Here is a 19,539-nt window from a genome sequence, read left to right as displayed (position 1 = left end):
ACAAAGCGAAGGTGGTAGCAATCGGCCACACAAGAGAACATGTTCCCTGGCAGTGTGGAGTTCAACACTTGAGAGATGAGACCAGGCCTTATCAAAACGTTTTATTTGTTTCCGGCATATATAAATGAATATTTACAAAGGGTCAGGGAAAGAAAGCACAGCTTATTCCACCTGCAAGGTGCAGGTTCCAGTCCATGTGCACCCAAGGTTCATCGAGGTCCCCCTCCCACCCTCTCCACTGGGCTCTCGCCCCCATGTTAGAACTTCTTGTTCTTGCTCAGCTTGTTGTTACGCCACATGTGGTGCTTGCGCAGGAGTGCCCAGTACCGGGGATCCTCAGGTTCCAGCTCGTCCAGGGTCTTGGGTGGTCCCAGGTTAACTTGGAAGAGCCTGGGGAAAAAAACAGTGGTGAGAGTCATAACTGAGATCACTACGAGGGAAGGGAGAAGGGTGGGAGAGTCTGCCTGAGGTGCTAAGTGAGGGGGGGAGGGGGGGAGGGGGGGAAGTATGCCTGAAGGAGTGAAGTCCGGTGCAGGGGTGGTAGAGCGAGGTGGGAGAGTCAGCCTGCAGAGGTGGAGCGATGTGTGAGTGCAAGGGTGGAGGACCCTACCACAGGAAACAACCTGTGTAAGAGGGTACCTGAGGAGAATAAAGTGTCTGAGAAAAAGAGGGTGGCCATAGAAGTCTGTGGGGGCCAGTAAAAGTGGATACCTGGGGGCCAAGATCAGTGAAAGGTCAGGTGAGTGTGCAACTGAGGGCTGGGAGGGTAAGGGAAGGCATACCAAGGACACTAGTATCCAACTATTTCACGAGGGTCACAACCGTGTATGGTTTACTTTGCAGGATATTGCGAGATACAAGCAATGGATGTAAATGTGAATCATTTTTCAGGCATGACTCCACTCCTCCCGGACTTGTGTTGGACATCACTGAGAGGCTCCGAGGATGTGAGCGTGTGCACAAGGTGTGATGTTTATGTGATGAAGTGCGAGTACACTTGAGGAGATGGAAGTATGCGGTGTGCCTTGGAGAGTTGAAGACTGTGGGAGGGGGTTGGGGGGAGATGATACACAGGGCAGGAGTCAGGGTGTTTGGAGACAGCCCACTCGTTTTAGAGAGTCATTAGCCTGAGGCTGATAGGTGTCCATCTTGTGAGCTTGTATCCCCAACACTGAACTGTGTACATTCACAAGCACTGCACACTACAGTCAAAAGCCCTTTTCAGCTTTAATCAGAAAACGTACCAAATCACTCTCTTGACTTCTACTACATTAACTCTGACCAAGATCTGATTCCCAAATTGGGCTTATTCACACTTTTAAAAGTAAGGGTGGGCCAAGTCCTGAGACTAGCAAATCTGGATAATATAGAAAAAACAGAGGAGTTCTAGTGACCCTGTGCAGCACAAGGACTACATTCCTGCTCTGCAGAGGGACTCCGACATAGCTGCTGCTACTTTCTTGGTGCCAATGACTTCAGGGCAGCCTGAACCAGGGAGGCGTGCTGGACCTTTTTACTGTGGATGAAGTCTCCTTTACTATGTCACTCTACGTAAGCGCAATGAACATATAGCCCACCTCAACTTAAAGCAGACAAGTCATTAATACCAAATCACTTCCATCTCCGGCATGTACCAACACCGCAGGGTTCATGCACCCAGGTACAAATTCACTGGATGCCCTTGAACTGCAGCGACTGGCACTGTACAGTGGGATGTGACCCTTAGCAACAAAAATAAAGGGATCTGCTAGATCATTAAAACCGAAGAAAAAAAACTCATCGCTTCAGCATCTTTATCAATGTCCAGCAAGCATTAACAAAGCCAATAGATGTGCCTTTTGGATAATGCATGCCCAGAGAGTCAGACAACTTACACACATCTAACACTCATTCGCATGAAGTCCCTATGGAGGGCTGCACAGGCACCAGGATGTAGTCACACCAAGGCTTAGAGGGAAACAGTAAAGCTTGCACTGAACTAGTCCTGCATCACTGGTTGGGTGCTTCTCGATTACCAAAGACGAGTCTTTCGGAATGGCTGGTTCTCGGTGTCGAGCACCATCTGGATGTTAGTTTCTGAAGTAATGAATTAATGATTTATAAAAAGCTCACATGCCCGGCATCCAGACATCTGCTATAATGACTGGGTATGATCTGGTGGCTTATTTTGTACCTTAAACAGAAAAACCCATGCTACCATTACAGCAACTAGGAGACATGCAAAGCCCTTTACGCAAAGCCTTACAAACATCATACTAATTTTCATCTATTTTATTTAATAGAGACTTGCTACATATAGCATCCTTTAATATGCTATTTGTTCTACCCCCGTATCACAGACAAAACAGCAGGGAGCACTATTGTAGATCTGGGGGCCCGAATCAGCAGCTCTCTCGCTCTGGTTACCAGCTCAAAGGAAAATGGAGAGATATTTGTAGAGGTGGCTCAAGTGGCAATATTCCTTTTTTAGCAACCTGGACTCATTAAAAATATATATATATATATATATATATATATATATGTAATATGTTTTTCTTGTTGTTTTGGAAAGCATAATAACAGTTTCTAAATATCTGCGGGGCATAAGGGTCCGTTCTTACTCTGAGAAATTGAACCTATCAAAACTAACCTCAGTACCTTAACAGCCTGTTCCAAAGGGACTTAGAATATTTAAAAGGATCAGATGATGCTGTGTGTTGCTCTGGACTACCATACTAATGGGAAACTGATATTGTCCATGATATTACCTGCCCCATCTGTTTACAGATCTTCATTAAAGCGATATAACATGAAGTGCATTTAACCTTTTAATGCTTTCTTTATTGAGTTTCTATGTATTCATTTCCTACTTTTACACACACACACACACACACACACACACGCATATCACTTAAGTCTGGGTCGTTATCTCAACTGGTGTATTTATTGATTTTGCTTATTGCAGTGTAGTACAGATTTTACTAAAAATCCAACAAAAATATTAAACTACAAATTAACCAGGGTTGAGTTAATGCTGAATATTTGTAACTTAACTAAAAGTAGAAACAAATCAAACCTTGCTTTTTATCTTGTTTTTGTCTCCTGTCACATACACTGCGTAGTATTCCAAATCAGTGCCTCGCTCTATTGCACTCTTGGGTGAACGCCAATTACATATCTGGTTATCCGATACCATACACACATAAGTACCACTAGCAGGCACGGTCAGTGCCTGGGAAGTGTCATAGATGAGCAGGGAGGCATAGACACCGACGTCAAGGCAAGAATCAGAAAAGCAATAGCTGCCTTCATTCAGTTAAATACAATCTGGAGCGCCAAGAACCAAACGCGGCAAAGCAAGGTCAGGCTTTTAAACACCAGCATAAAATCAGTCCTTTTGTATGGAGCAAAACTTGGAGGACAATAGTGATTACGACACACAAAGTCCAAACTTTCAACACCTGAGTGAGGAAACTCCTCCAAACCCGCTGGCCAAACACCATCAGCAACAACCACCTATGGCAGTAGATGCCCCAACTTCCGGCTCATGAAGAAATTATGAAAAGACGCTGGGACCGGATAGGTCACACCCTCTGCAAGCCCATATCAAACATCGCCAGGCAAGCCCTGACCTGTAACCCTCAAGGGAAAAGGAAAAGTGTAAGGATAAAAAACACCTGCCGCCGAGGCCCCGAGGCTGACTGCAAGGAGATGGGTTACACCTGGAGTCAGATTAAAAGAAAAGCCCAGGAAAGAGATGGCTAGAGGCCTGAATGCCCCAGGAGGGGTAGTAGGCATAAGTAAGTAAGCAGGCATGGTTCCGGCACACAACATGCTTGCATGGGACACTACAAGGAGGCATAGATGCCAACAAGAAAATGCTTACTCCATAACACCAGGCACCAACTTCACCTGCTCGGTATCTAACACCCAAGCTCAGAAATAAGCATCTCAAATTCATGTGAATAATAGATTACAACACAAAAGGGAACTTGATACACTGGTAAAACTATAGCACACAGCAGGCACTGGAGAGTCGGAGAGCGGAAGGCTGAAAGCAGTTACAGGTGGACTGAAAGCCACTGCGGACAGAGACATATTTAAAGCAGGAAACCCGCAAGCAGATGAAGTCGCATATACACTGACACTGTGGACCATATGACATGAAACTGTCAGCACGTGTACAAGTAAGGGACCATAAATTGTCATTCTTTTCATGTGATCCACTGCTTAGGAGATCCCACACTGTTCAAATCCCACACCTTCCTTTGGTACCTTTACAGCACTGCCACCTTATTTTTAGGTTGAGCCTAGCAGATAGTGAAAGCTGCCTGATTACAAATAACATATTGTGGGCTTACCAAGAACATACAGGGATTTGCAGCCCATCCATTACTTACCATTGGCTGGCTTGAATGACAGTCTTATTTGCTTGCTTTCTCTTGGACAACTTTCCTTTTTTAAGCCCATCCATCTTTTGCGGATTCTTCCTATGGTGCATAGTCGCGTTCCCCTCTCCTTGACTGGCTGCCTTCTATGCTTCCTCTGCTCGCTTTTAGGGAACTACTTCTTTTTGTTTAAATACACCAAGAGAGCGAATGTGTTTTCCAGCTGTCTCCCTTATGTACATTTCTTACCTCTCCAAATTGGTCTCTCGCCCAAGTACTTCTCACCCTCCACCCACACCTGTGTTGCTCTCTTACCCATGTGCTTCTCCCTGTGCTCCATGTTGCTTTCCCCAAAGCATTCTTCCTAGCCCCCATCATGTTGCTTCTTTCCTCACCCACTGTGTTGCTTCACGCCCCACTCGACATGTTGTGTCTCCCCCACAGCCTTCCCAACTTGCTCATATGTATAATTTTTTTTAAGTGCTTTTTTGCTTTTCTAAAAAAGTGGCTGCCCGTGGTTAGAAACATTAGCAGAGCAAATAGGCAAAACCTACTGCTTTGCCAATGCTTGTAACTTTTGCATACTTGCACTCCGTTTCCACGGTTCCAGTCTTTCAAACTAACAGTATATAATTATGCTGGTGATACACAAAGCATAACAACAATAAACAGCTGTTAAGTGCACAGTACACTGCAGCTTAATAAGAACAAGCCGAAGCGGAACCAATGAAAACCAGAGGCCACTGTGCTTATGCAATCAGCCTTACATACGGGGACCAAACTGCTGACCAAATGGTCTGGTCCAATGTCCAAAACTGGTTTCCCAAGATTGTAATCTCGAAGTAGTAGTCAAAAAAAGTCTATGGATGCTCACATCTTAAAAGCTTATAATAGCCATTTTTGGTCCTTGGCTTGACTGTTTCATTGCTTTCCAAATCTCAATGTGGGCCGGCAATTGTAACACTTGTGGTAGGTCGGATACATTTCTCCAATCAAGGTTGTACTCATTGAGACTGGAAGCCCAAACGTATAACGTTCTGCATTGTTAAAATGGAAGTGCTTTTTCTTTCCACAGTAGAGTCTTCACATGCCTGGGACACTACTTCTAGGTCTTATGTGTAGAGCTGATGACAAAGATGCCTCAAAGGGACCATCCAGTGTAGAGAAGAAAAGAAAACATTCAGTTGTGCATCTCTAATAATCACCAACAGTGAGCCTTCCAGAAAGTGCCTTTGTTTCAGGGTGTCTGCTTGGATTTTGAGTTCTTGTGAGACATCTTTCACTGCTGGGCCTTCTAAGGACAGAATAGTGATTTCATATTTTCTCCGATTTATGTATTGAAGAACTAAGAGGGTTACAAACATACCTCACAGATTGAATTGGCAGCAATCCTAATACGACAATACAGTGAAATGGCCTCATTTACCTATATCTTTACGCACACTCGCAACTTAGAAATACAAAGGTGTTTCTGAGCCTTTCTTTTATATGGAGCAGTAATCATGAACCTCCACACCACACTGATCCACACTCACAAGGAAAGACTTTATGCACAATGCACCAGTTGCACTTTACGATCTTAGAGAAAACCCTCTCTTCAAGTAGCACAAAAATAGTTAGTAATGATGCAACCACGACTGGCAGGAAGACAGTTTTAATTTTCAACCAGTCACAATATGTAGTTATACAGAAATTAAATGGGAGAAGGCACTTACATGCCAGTGATCCAATATGACTACGACAAAAGATAACCAGCAGAGGGATTGTGTTACGAAAAGATCACTGGGAAAAACATTTAATCAGAAACACTCAAAGTACAGTGAAACGAAAGACTAATGTCTACCAAAAAAGTTCCAAATATACTGATGATGTCTTCATATCCTACATGCAAGACCAGGAGGTAGTCCTAACACACATGTAAACATGCTGGAGAATGTTGCGAATACAATCTTCCACAATCAATTCCACAAATTCCATGAACCTCAGATGCTGACTTGTGTTACCGAAACAGGAGAAGAATTGTATGCCATATATGCGATGAATATGAGCATCTACAACAGCACAGCTGCAAACACCCTTCATGAATTAAACACGCAGATTCTTATTCGTTTACAAATTACCAGTGAGAGATGAATATGGAAACTTTGTTTTGATGGGTGACTCTTCATCCTGGGCCCCCACTAGTTTGTTACGCGAGAGGGATGTGCCAAATTCATTTCCTGTATAAGTTCCTGGTAATTGGTACCAGTGGTATCCAGGGCATGGGAGTTAAAGGGGTCACCAGGGCCTGAAGCACCGATTGTGCCACCCTGAGTGGCCCAAGTAAAAATATGAAAGGAGTCCTGCCATTGCAGACTATATGAGCACTGCAAACTGCTCAAACTCGACTTAGCCCTCACCATGAGTGGCAAGGCCACAGCACTATTTATATATGCCAGTCACCCCTAAGGGAGACGTAGTACTGACCTCTAGCAATTTTCAGACAGCTACCGTTTTGTCCCGGACATCGAAGTGACCGAAGGCTGAGCTTGCCCCAGCCAAGGCTCGTTGGCGGCCAGTCAGTCTACCATCACCTTTGTTTTTGATACTGTGCCTCAAGGGAACCCAGCTGTATCTTCAACCTGATGCCTCCATGGCCCAGTTGTCGAGAGCTTACATCCCCTTTCTCACCAGCACCGTCTAAGTGGTAAAAGCAGCAACCGCAGCTCCCGTTGTTCAGCACACGAGACAGCAAGGAATACTCTGCACCCTGGTCAAACGAGCCAGGTAAAATTCAACCTGACTGTCTGAACCCGGACCTGGGACCCGCCTCACCTTCACACCCAGTGGTTTCTACTGAACTCGATCAGCAAGGGACCGTTTGTCACTAGTCCATTTCCCCATTGACCACACAGTTAACGTTTTGTAGGAGCGAAATACACTGATTTCATTTTCATTTATAAACCTGTAACTCCGGTTATACTCTGCCGATGTTTGTTTGCTTTGGTGTCTAAAATTATACAAAAATCTGCTTTATTTTTTATACATTGGTGTCGGATTTCTTTCGAGTTGTAACAACTGCATATTGTGAGAAAGTGAGTTCCTGAACTCGACCAGCAAGGTACCGTTTGTCACTAGTCCATTTCCCCATTGACCACACAGTTAACGTTTTGTAGGAGTGAAATACACTGATTTCATTTTCATTTATAAACCTGTAACTCCGGTTATACTCTGCCGATGTTTGTTTGCTTTGGTGTCTAAAACTATACAAAAATCTGCTTTTTTTATACATTGGTGTCGGATTTCTTTTGAGTTGTAACAACTGCATATTGTGAGAAAGTGAGTTCCTGTTGCAGTACCCCCTCCACTTTTTGCCTGATACCTGATGCACTTTTCCTAGGTGTGCCCTGGGTCCCTGCCAATCAGGTACCCAGGGCCTGTTTCTTCCCTAAAAACTATACTAGAGCCTAAACCCCATTGGCATCTCTGGCCACATATCAGCCCCTAGTAAATGGTACCCTAGGTACCCAGGGCATTGTGACCAGGGAAGACCCCTAAGGGCTGCAGCATTTATTGTGCCACCCTTAGGGGCCCTGTACCTTGACACCCACACACTGCCTTTGCAGGCTGAGTGTCTAGGTGCAGAACTAAACAAAGAGTCGACATGGCACACATCCCTGTGTGCCATGCCCACAACCCCACTGCCCTGGCATACATCAGCCACCCCTCTAGCTGGGTGCCCTATGCCAGTGGTGTGGGCACAGGTGCATGAGCCCTGCGCCCCTACAGTACCCAGGGCCATTCCTGGGCACTGTAAGTACAGGATGGACAGGGGGAAGCTTCAAAGGCATGCCGCCTCTTACAGCTTCTCCAGACCATTTGCTGTACCAGCAACTGGACCCCACCCATTCTACCCCCACTCTGGCGGGAAGACTGGCGGGAAAAACTATGTCAGGAAGGGGGGTGTGCCAACCTTTGCCAACTCCACCCCTCAGGTGGAGGCGGCGAGGTGAAGCACGACCCTGGGCTCCGGCCATCTTGTAGATGGGGAGCCCTGCCCAATCCCAGCTAGGCTCCTGCCCCCCCTTCCACAGGAGAGGAGCAGGCTAGGGGGTGTACTCACCCCAGGACAGGGACCCATTGGTCCCTGCCCTTGCCCTACCTGTAACGCCCCTAAATGTAGTATTTAGGGGCTCCCTGAACCTTCCTTCCTCAGATCCAGATACCGAAACAAGAAAGAAGAACAAGAAACAAGAAGACCTGCTGTGCAGCTGCTAAGAAGAGGAAGACACCAACTGATTTGGCTCCAGCCCTATCGGCCTGTCGACCCTCCAACCTGCTCCTGCTAAACCCTGGCGTCTCCAGTGGTCAGCAACCTCAAAATCCCTGGAGGACCTGACTGCCTTGTGTCTCTGACTACCTGGGTCTCCCACAAGCAGTGGTACTGCTCAAAGCAAGTAACAAGCCCTGGCATCAGCCTGGAACCGTGAACCCTGCACACTCTGCACCCGCCAAGCCTGGCCTGTGCTGGAGTGAACCAAGACCCAGAGGACATCCCCCCGGCGATTCTGACTCGGAATCCAGTGCCCAAGGACCCTCCTCGACGAACCAGACAACGCCTGCAGCCTCAGGACAAAGGACCCCTCCGACCGTGACCAGCAGGGGGTAAGATTTCCCAACCTCCAAAGACACCCCTGCACCCGGCGCCCCACGGCCCGCTGTGCCCAACTCCTGGGTGCCTACCTATCCACCAAGATCCTAACTTACCCCTCGAAGTGTTGGTCGCTCCTGAAGATCCACCGTCCCCGAGCCTGCAGCCTGTGTTCCCTTTCCAAGATCCTCATTGGATAACATTGAGCGCCCGACGGCTCAAAAGCACCCTGCACACAGCCGCCCGAGTGCCCCTGGCAGTGCAACCTGTACCCTATTCTACTTCCCCATTTGCCCTGAGCAAGTGACCAGGAGCCCAGCTCCCACAGCCGGGTGGCCTGCTAGCTAGCAGCCACCAACCGAAGGCCCCCTGCCTCTCATTGGATAACATTGGGCCTAACTACCTCTGCACCCGGCCGCCCCTGTGCCGCCGAGGGTGTACTAACTGTACCTACCTGACCCTGGGGGACCCCTGAGTTTATGCCCAGAAGCTTAACTTCACCAGTCGAGTACTCACCTAAAAACCGATGACTCACTTTCCTGCCATAGGATAACATTGACTGGTTTGACTCAAAAAATCTTCTAAGTGTGAAGTTTTGAAATGTTAAAATATTCACCTAAAATCAGCCGAATATCGAAATCCGAAGTACTCACCTGTAATCAGGAGAGAAGCCAGTACTGTACCTTGAAGCCCAGTACTGAACCACAAAAGTAATCACAACAGTGTCCGCTAGTAATCTACATTTCTGCCATAGGAAACCATTGACTGTTTTTCTGTGAAATTTTTTCTAAGTGTGAAGTTTGGAAAACTGAAAATATTCATATAAAATCCGCCGAATTCCGAAATACTCACCTGTGATCAGGGGAGAAGTCAGAACTGTACCTTTCAGCCCAGTACTGAACCGTAAAAGTAATCCATACCGGGGTTACTAGTAATCTGTATTTTCTCCATAGGAACCCATTGTCTGCTTTTCTATGAAATTTCTTTTAAGTGTCTACTTTTGAAAACTTGAAATATTCTTTAAAAATCATACGAAATACTGAAACGCAATTACCTACCTGTTTTAAGTTAAGAACCCAGTGCTGGCCCCAGGAGACCAGTGCTGGATTACAAAAGTAACGCGATCGTACTGTACCTGCAATCTGAATTTTCTCCCACTTGAATAACATTGTCAGATTTACATTGAAAAGTTTCTCAGTGTGAACTTTTAAAACGGCTTTAAATTCATGAAAATCCACTACAGTAACTAAAATGTTTTTGCTAATCTAGTTTCAGCTTAGACCCCAGGACTGAATCTAGGATCTGGTCCTGGGACTACTAAAGTAATCTGTATAGTAATCAACTGTACTTACATGTGGAAATTTCATTGAGCTCAATGCTATAGTCTGTTTTAGGATTGTGTTGCTTACTGTCAATACTGTATTAATTGTGTGCACAAACTTTATTGCTCATTTGCAAAGTAATTACATGAGAGTACTCATAACGAGAAAATTATACTTTTATAACTGTTGGTTCTAAAAATAAAACAACTATATCTGTGGATATAAAAACAATTGGTCTGGAGTTCAGTCCTTGAGTGTGTGAAACCTTTTGCTGACTGAGTGTGTACAACAAATGCTTTACACTGTCCTCTGGTACTGCCTTACTGCTCGACCAAGCTACCACTTTGGAGAGTAAGGTCAGTTCTGACTTTTACGTCTGTTATACCTCTGGGGTTGGTGGACTCTATACACACTGTACTTCATTCTAGTCCAGTATATATAGAACCACTTTCTCACACATATCATCCATGTTGGTACTTTGAAATGCTTAATACATGTTCCTCTAGTAAAGCTGGACTGCACTGTGCCACACTACTAGGCCTGAGCTAGGGATTTATTAGTATGAATCCAATGACCTATTAGGGTTAATGTGAAGTCATCATACTGTGAAGCATAACCAGCATCACTGCATAATATTCCACTTTCCTATAGTGAATATAAAAACCTTAATCAAAAGAAGTCCGATCATTACATATAAAACAGATCACTTCGTGAAAACAACTTATGTTGAAAGAGGTTCATTTAAAGTGAAGTAAGCCTAGGAGTGTTCTCTGAAGCTGTCCCGGGGATTCAGTGCATAGGAGTATATTTAGTGTGTAGCGTGAAATGAACTGTCAGTGGTCACACGTGCATTGTGTGTTCAGGCATGCGGTGCATTGGTGTGCTGTGAACCACTGTATGCTGTGTGCTTCCTAATATGGCAATCTAACTCGCTCCACCCCAAGCCAGCATTCACCTACTGAGAGCTTACCAGTCAGGATATTCGGAATCCGTCTTGAGTGGCACCTCTGCTCCTTGCTTGTAGATGTTCACTCCCATGGCGTGCGTGGTGAGCAGCGCAGCGTCCTTGCATACTTCAGGCCCTTTCAATTCTTCTTTGGCTACACTCCTTCCTTTACTCTTGACCACTGGAAACAAAGTGTGATAGGACATCAGCTGGGCTCACAGCATTGCCCTTTCAGCAAACATGGCATCTAAATGGCATACACTTTCATTGTGTGAAAAAGCCAGATGTAAGAATTTAGCGAGTCAAGGAGTGTTAGACCAATCAGTATATTTTACTAATCTCTGTTTAAGCATTGTCAACTTCTTTACACGTAACAAATGCATAACTGTAACCTTAAAAGGAGAAAATGCCCTCTCCACTCCGCACACAAAAGGTACATTTGAGTCAGCTGGCACTCAATCCAACTTCCACCCTCACCAACTATAGCACCGACTCCTTTGGCATTAGAACATGTTCCAAATATTGTTTACCCTGTTTGTGATGTCATCTATATTCTGAATACTCAAATTTCTAGGTCTTTGGTGTACTTTATTAGGTCTCTAACCAGAGTGTATATTGAATGGATCCAGGTGTACAAAACAGGTCTAGGGACTGGCTAAACATGTACCAAGGTCTGCTGAGCACCCATTTTTTTAGGCAATCCAAATGCAGGTATTGTGAGGAAACCCACCCTTCAAATGCAAAAGTAAGTTGGGACTTCTCTGGGGACCTCTTGTAACCATCTAAAGTATATTTGAGGTCAGAATCCTTCCTTAACAGCACCTTATTTAAACTTTGCTGACATAGCCTCTTGTTCTCCCTGATTAAGATTGGCCTTGTTAATTCTGATATGTGCTGTAACTCCTGCTAAGGCACATATGATAATACGAGTTTTGCAACAAGCAATGCACCCCTGCAATTTAGTGGAAGAAATGCCCACTAAATACTGGGACAGAATCATTTTGACGCACAAAGTGCAAGACATGCGTACAATTTTTTTAAAGCAGATTTCGTCATTGCTCACTTATTGTACCCAATAAAAGTAGATCCTTGGGGTGTCGTATTTTACTAGGTGCAATCGATATCACACACTCCTCTAGCTCCTTCATAATGGAAGCCTTCAAGTTTAAAATGCATAAATTGGAGCAGACTATTGATTATTCATAAAGCATTTCAATGGGGAGCTAGTCCTCACTGCAATCAAAATATTTCAAAAGAAAAGCAGATAAAGTATTTCACCATGTTCAACCAAACTCAGGGAAGTTGTAGCAAGTTTCTAACTAGAACCAACAACTATCAATGAGGAATTTAAGCAGGCCTATCACTATATGCAGATCATTTCATGGAGGAGTTGGCATGGAGGGCTACAAATACCATGTGCATTTCACCGGGGAGCGGAAATACATTCTTACCATGCTATTGCATGTCAGACTGAGCAGATCATTCACTGTGCTTAATACATTTCCAAAATGAGCCGGAGCAAGTATGACACTGTCCTCAAATACTCTTCAGTGTGGCTCTTTGGAAGCCAATGAGATGAAGCAAGGTACGGATATTGGCTCACTGCGCGACCGTATCTTTTCCATTAACCCACATCAATACAGTGTCAGAGAACGACTCACAAGGGGCAATGCTCAAAGCGGAAAAACCTTAAAACAATGCACTGGAAGGACCAGAGCAGGGCTAGAGTCGGGGTACCACGCGGGTGGACGGCGTCCCCCCACTTATTTAACCGGGAGCTTGATAACTATAAACTGCAACTGAGCGCATGCCACCTTTTGTGACGTCACTCCCTGTCGTGAAGTCAGCGTCCCGCCACTTCTATTTTTTAGGACTTGTGCCCTGGACCAGAGTGAATCCTACCTGGTCTTAGTACTAATAAACCCTCAAAAAGGGGATATCGGACATCTAGTCTGGTGAGGGACATGTCCTCTGTAGTGTCACAGTCATCAAGAGGCAAACCATGCAGGAACAACTATTATCCGTCCTCACCCAGCTGTAGGTACATTGGTCTTTCCAGTACAAGGGTTTCACTTTTTACTATTGACTATTTGTTAGTCTAGGTCTTTAGGCCCGACAAATGCCCCCAACCAATAAAGGTGACTTAGTATAGGGCAGAAACATTGGTGATAAGACAATGGTCTGAGCCATTGTGCTCTCATTCCATTGCGTAGATGGTTTTAGACACACTGGAGGTTACCACTAATAAAGGAGAAAACCTGGTTACCTCTAGGTACTTTTAACTTTATCTATATCCCCTTGTCTTGTCCCGGAAGTTATTTTATTCAAGAACTCCCTCCATGAGGTCCATCAGGAGGTAAAGTCCGCCCTGGTGGTATTGTCCTACCAGAGTGGGAAGAGGTTGCCTATTATGAAGCATGTCGCATTCTGTGAGTGAGGCCTCCTCGTCCAATAAGATGGGTCTTTCTTCTTCTCCTGCGCTTACCTCTTTTCATGCCAGAATCTTGGCAATTTAAGTATCAGTGATTTGTATCTATTACACGGATATAAAAATTACTGCATAGCCACCATACCTTTTTGTGTTTTGGGTAACGTTAACCTTGCCATTAAACAAACTCGTTCCAGTCCAATGGGTTTCTTTCCGATATATAAGATTAGTTGGGTTCTTTTCTTGTTGTACCTGAACCAATTTGACTAAAACACTAGAAGCAAAGATTTGTACAACTAAATTGCTTGGTTGATGATATTGTATTGTAATTGCATTTATATAGCGCTTACTGCCAGACGAGGCGTCGAAGCGCTTTTTCGGCGGGTAGCACGCTACTCCGGGACTTATAGAGGATTAGTGTTGAAAATTAGTATAGTAAAATATGAGGTAAATTTGAGTAGCGGATATGTTATTCAGTTATTTGGTGTCCCTGATGACATGGACTTAGCTGGTAACATTTTACAGTCTAGAGCCTAGGAACGCCAACAACTATCATAAGTAAGAAGACCAGATGCCTTTACGTCACCGGGGTATTACTGTTTTATTCATCAACAATGCTTTTACATATTGTCAGCAGGTGATTTGACAATTAAAATGAACCAACACTACAGCTCCCGCAATGCACTGACAAGTAAATTCAAAACTCAAAACTGAAAAAGTTCTGTCCCAGTGTCACTTTAATACAGCTATGGGCTAATGTTTCCAAATACCAGTGTGGCTTTACAACTTGAACATTTGCAATTTTTTTTCCTGTTTGTATCTTTTATGTAACTCATGTAATCCTAAATCCTTATGTATCGCAACCTGTTCTTTTGTAAAGCGCTCTGACGCCTTCGGGTAATGTTCACGCTATAGAAAATCGCATTAAATAAAATAAAAAAAATAAAAAGGTGGATTATCTGCCCTATCTCATTCGCTTGACCTTCCTCTCTCCCTTACAAGGACCCTGCCCTGGTATCCCGCTAGCCGGGCCTCACCGGCTTTCTTGGCGTAACCCCTGGCCTGCGCCGTCCCTTGTGTCCAGCCCGAGGTCGCATTGAACCCCGCTGCCCGCAGGAGCCAAGCCGCCCTGCACAACAAACCCATGCCGGTAACGGGCATGGAGAGCAGGGATGCAGCGCTGGGGAAGCACGTCACTTCCGGATACGTAGCACGCAGTAGTGCGGCACGCTGGGAATTGTAGTTAACCACTGCTCTCGTGGCATCGAGGGTGCTGACGCCCCGCGCTACCTCTCCCCGTCGGACGGATGGCGTGTCCTGTTTGCGCAGAAACTACACGACCCATGATGCCCCTCGCGCGCATGCGCACCTCGAAGAAGAGTAAGATGGTAGAAGATAGAGGAAGCAGGGCTGAGGGAAGGCGAGAAGTTCAGCCGTAGGACAAGGACGATCGGAGTGGCACTTTCCTGTTCCCGACACGGACGCCGGTGCCAGTGAGTTTAATTGCACCCTTAAAGGGTTTTATTGCGCGCATGTCATGGGATTGCTGCTCGGTGTTTGGGTGACAGTGGCGTCACTGTAAAGTGTAGGGTGAGTGAGGATATGGTAAAGTTTATAAAGAGCTATCATGTGGTGACTGTTGGGGACAGTGGCGTCATGGTAAGATCTGTCGATACTCCTGACGTCACATGGCAGTTTTTTCGACTGCACGTATGACGTCACTACATGGACTTCCAGCATCAGAGATGCCCTGCCATGGGATGACTGTAAAACAAGAACTTTGATAAAGAGTGCAGCCAGCATTTTGTTCAAGCTGTAATGCTTTTATGGGGCTCTGAGGAATTCCAAACAACTGCCAAAGAATAACAACTTGAAGACATTCAGCCCTTCTGCTGAAAGGGCACTGAATACAGGTCCAGTGCTAAGAGGGTTAGAGGCGCTAGACAAGGGTGAAAGTTCCAGTGTATTGTAGTCGGGCAGATTATACAGAATATGTCCAGGTCGGCCCATCATGGGCACGTGTATGGCCTCATATGTCCTGTTACTACCTTAAAACATCAGCCTCGATTTCACATCATCGCCTCCTACCGCTCCAATAACCGTCAAAGCTTTGAGGTTTTCAGTCTATCTCCTTTTTTTAGGTCAAGCCTAAGCAGCGCATGTGCTACCTCTCGACACATATTGTATCTGCTCCAGGGGCTCTGACCACGCCCAGCACTTTTCATTGGTTCCTTTTAGTGCCATGCATAGATTAGTGCGTTTCATAGGTGCATATGTTTTTATTTCTCCCTCCTTGTGGTGATTTGTTCCCCCCCCATACAGAGTGCGCCAATTTCATGTGGGCGTTCTCTTCATTTATGTGGTTTGCGCTGCACTATTTTTCTCTGTTCCCTCTACTCGTCACACATTCGATTTATTTATTAACTATGGCAACATTCTGGGGTTTTTTTGGGCAGTGCAGCACGCCGCGCTTCATCTTTGAGCATGGTGGCTGCGCACCTTTCTTTTGTTCTGCGCGACTCGCCCACCTCTATTTATTTAATTAGCCAACATTTGTGCAGCTGTGAGTGGTGGCTGCTGTTCAACAGCCGGTCCCATTTCTGATGTTCAGAGGAAAGTCACAAATACTCTAGGAGCTGTGATCGAAAAGTTTAGTAGCCGCAGTAGGAATAGGCATGGCAAAAAGTAGCATAGCTGCTCCCGGGATGAAGACATTGCAGGTATCGCTTACACCAGGGAACAGACGGTGCCACAGTTTTATGTTTATTTTCAAATAGCGATTTGCTAGAAAATTAAACTCAACCAGCACACACAAATGTTTCCTGCATAACAAGGAACAGCTGTTCCGTGGAGATAAGTTCTTGATCAACCTTTTCCATGTTTAAGGTTTGTTGTTTTCTTTCCCGGCTCCCCCTCCACGCGTAAATAAATAGTTTACTCCCTCTCACGTTAGAAGCGGAAAGGTTCATAGGCACCTTATCTATTTCGTGTCATGAAGACGGAAGCACCGACAATGTAAAAGAGTGGTGTTCTTGCAGCGGGCCATTAACTAAGCTGGTTTGTTTAATTCTTAATAGTTAACTTAATCACAGGTGCTAGGGATTGCCCGCGGCAGCTTGTGTGGCATAAAAAAACCACAGGACACAAACCATGCCAGAACCAAGAAAATATTTTTGGGTGGTAGTGCTTACCTAGAGGCATGGGTGAAGTAACATGAGTGTACTTTTGTAAACTCACTGGTAAAAAGAAAAGGCAGTTTCTGGCAACCCCTTCTTCCTTATAGGAGTGAATGTCCTCTTTCGAGGCCGCACATTAACCCCATTTCTGCAGATTATAGTTTTCTTTGTCCGTACAAAGTAACTCGTATTCTTGGCATTTTGGTGGAGGTGTACAAAACTGTACATAAAGCGGCTCGTTCTTTGGTTTTGTTAAATTGAGCCTGGGTGATACATTCCTTTGCAAGCTCTCACAAGGACTCGGGCACACATGGCGTTTGACGGCCTATAGCGACCACCCCTCCTGCTCGTGTCATGCCTGGGTTTTCACCCTGCCTTCAATGTCTCCAGCCTTACATTTACGTCATTCAGTCTTGTTGGTACCCTGGTTTTTGTGTAGAGTATTTTTCAAGGTTGTTTCACAAGTTCATTTCAATATCCACGCAAATAAATAGGTCTGCTATTTTACTTGTACCCCCTTTATTCAGCCATGTCTTGTGGGGGGGGTTATTGTGGAAAGTTTTGAGCTAATGTTCTGGTGCGGTGTGTTTACCATGGTGGGTTCTCCACCAAGGATAGGGTTGTTAATGTTGCATGGGTACTCTGAGCGAGTTGTTGGGCTACTGGGGGTATCTGTATTCTGTTGGTGTTTAGGCGAGAGATTTAAGCTGGTTTGGCGCTTCTGGGGAGATGTTGAAGGTGCTACTGGATTTTCCTGCCAATTGATACTTTTAGTATTTGAGTGCCTGATCATTTGAGATCCAGGCTGGTTCTCACTTCTTTTCTTGCCCCCAATTATCCGATTTCCGGTTGCTCGAGTGTGCTGTGCCTATTGGTGTCAAAGCTTCTATGTTAAATAAATGCACTTTTTTAAAATTTGAAGAGACTTTATCCTATTTTCATTAAATAGCATGGAAGGAAGCCCATCCTTGGGTGTGTGTGACCGTTAACCAGTTGCATGTGAAGTAACAGTAGGTGTTGCAGCACCCAGGCTGATGTGCTGCATGGCTAAATACTTATAAGGTCCCAAAGGCCAGACATATTGGCTATGCCAATGCTTGTTTTGACTTGTCATCCACTAGAGCAGGTCCACCCTGTTATCCAATATTCCATTTTCCAATCACATTCACAGGAGGGAGGGGGTGAAACTCGCTGATTGATCTGAACATCAGTATGTTGAACCTACACTTTCTCCTCAATCACTATTGACGATTAATTTGTACTAGACATGATGTGTAGGTTATTCTGTGTAGCTCCTGAATGAACCCAGGACGTTTACCATGATTAACTGTATTTAGTAGAGGGGTGTGGTTGCATTAATCAGAGTTCCAAAGAGGGATTCGAGATTCTCTGGCTCCGGATGCTGCAATGGATTGAGCCTTTGTAAGTTAGCAGAGTGCAGAAAGGAACCTTACAGGCACCCGCCCTTTGGGTGCAGAGTCCGTGCTAGGTGGCAAAAGTAGGGGAGGGACAATCACAAGAAGAGGAAGTCTCGCCATCAAATAAGAAGCAAGCAAGTGAGATGGACAAGAAAGTCAACCAGTGATGAGCAACGGACTAACTATGTCCATTGTAAGTATTGGTATTGCACACAATAGGTCTTTCTGCAAAAGACATCCAAAGGAGTCTGTAGAGGAGACCTAAACATTGGTGTACCATGTAACATTTTCAATAAAAAGGTTTGAATGTAAAAAAAAAAGGACTTCAAATCAAAAAAGAATTATTCTGTAAAAAGGCCAGAGGTATTTCAGTCATGCCTACAGGCATCTTTTAGCTGAATTTTGTTGAATACATATTAAGGCCAATACTTACAGTTGGCTTTGGGTTAGCCCATTGGTTTGTTTGTCCATTTCATTTGTTTGGTTCTTATTTAGTGGTGTTGCTTCCTCTCCTTTTCTTCTATTACCCCCTTCCCAAAGACCATAACCACTTTACCACCCCTTTGATTGATTGATTGCATTTTATCTTCCTACTGCTTAAATTCGGTATTTGTATCAGCAGTCCATTTGAGAGCATTTGTTTTCTTTCTCTTTTGTGTGTTGCTTCTCCATCTCTGATTCCTTGACTTTCCATGTTACAGTAACAGCCCCACCCCTCCCAGTTTGCCTCTGCTTTTTTGTAATTTTATTTTCAAACCATGCACGACCATGTGCGTGCTTAATGACTCGCATGTGTGATGATGCTTGTAGTCGTATAAGTCCTTTCTCTGGCATCTTTTTTATTTTTACCTTTGTCAATGCTGTTTCACATCAGCAAACCAGCATTTATATATTTCTTCAATTTTCTTTTTTCCCATTCGGAACAGCATTTGGAGAAATGGATGGCAAAGTCAAAAGATTGGGTAACACCATTCTAAAGTCCTTTTTAGGTTTCACCTGCACAGCACTTGCGCTGTGCTTGCAAAATCTCTTGTATTGAAAAAAAAAACTTTAAAAGGGTCTTAGAGCCTACCTACTACTTACCTTTACTTACCATTGGCTGGCTCCCATTATACTCTCCTTGGCTCGGTCTTCCTCCTGAGCTTCGAGTCATTATCCTTCAGTGGAGCGTGGACCAATTACTGCTTCCAGTGGCCAGTGCCCTTCCACTTTAAAAATATTATTTTTTCTTTTCTGTAATTCACCCCATTCT

At 44.8% G+C, this 19,539-nt stretch overlaps 2 protein-coding genes across 2 annotated transcripts in view; one reads left to right on the top strand and one right to left on the bottom strand.

The window, feature by feature from the left end:
* Window positions 1-86: 86 nt before the first annotated feature.
* On the bottom strand, window positions 87-14,926 carry MRPL54 (mitochondrial ribosomal protein L54). The gene is made up of 3 exons (XM_078669464.1): window positions 14,731-14,926; window positions 11,290-11,446; window positions 87-390 (listed from the first exon to the last, which is right to left on the bottom strand). The coding sequence occupies exons 1-3, from the start codon at window positions 14,852-14,854 to the stop codon at window positions 258-260; spliced, it is 414 nt and encodes a 137-aa protein (XP_078525590.1). The 5' UTR covers window positions 14,855-14,926; the 3' UTR covers window positions 87-257.
* Window positions 14,927-15,052: 126 nt separating this feature from the next.
* Window positions 15,053-19,539, top strand: part of APBA3 (amyloid beta precursor protein binding family A member 3) — a 44,782-nt gene continuing 40,295 nt past the window's right edge. The window contains exon 1 of the mRNA XM_078669065.1: window positions 15,053-15,186. The gene's annotated coding sequence lies outside the window, so the exon portion shown is untranslated. The remainder of the gene's footprint in view (window positions 15,187-19,539) is intronic.

This window comes from Lissotriton helveticus, chromosome 12 (assembly GCF_964261635.1).
Source record: "Lissotriton helveticus chromosome 12, aLisHel1.1, whole genome shotgun sequence".
NCBI classification, from domain to species: Eukaryota; Metazoa; Chordata; class Amphibia; order Caudata; family Salamandridae; genus Lissotriton; species Lissotriton helveticus.
The sequence above is the reverse complement of the archived record's forward strand: the minus strand, read 5'-3'. Positions and strand labels throughout refer to the sequence as shown.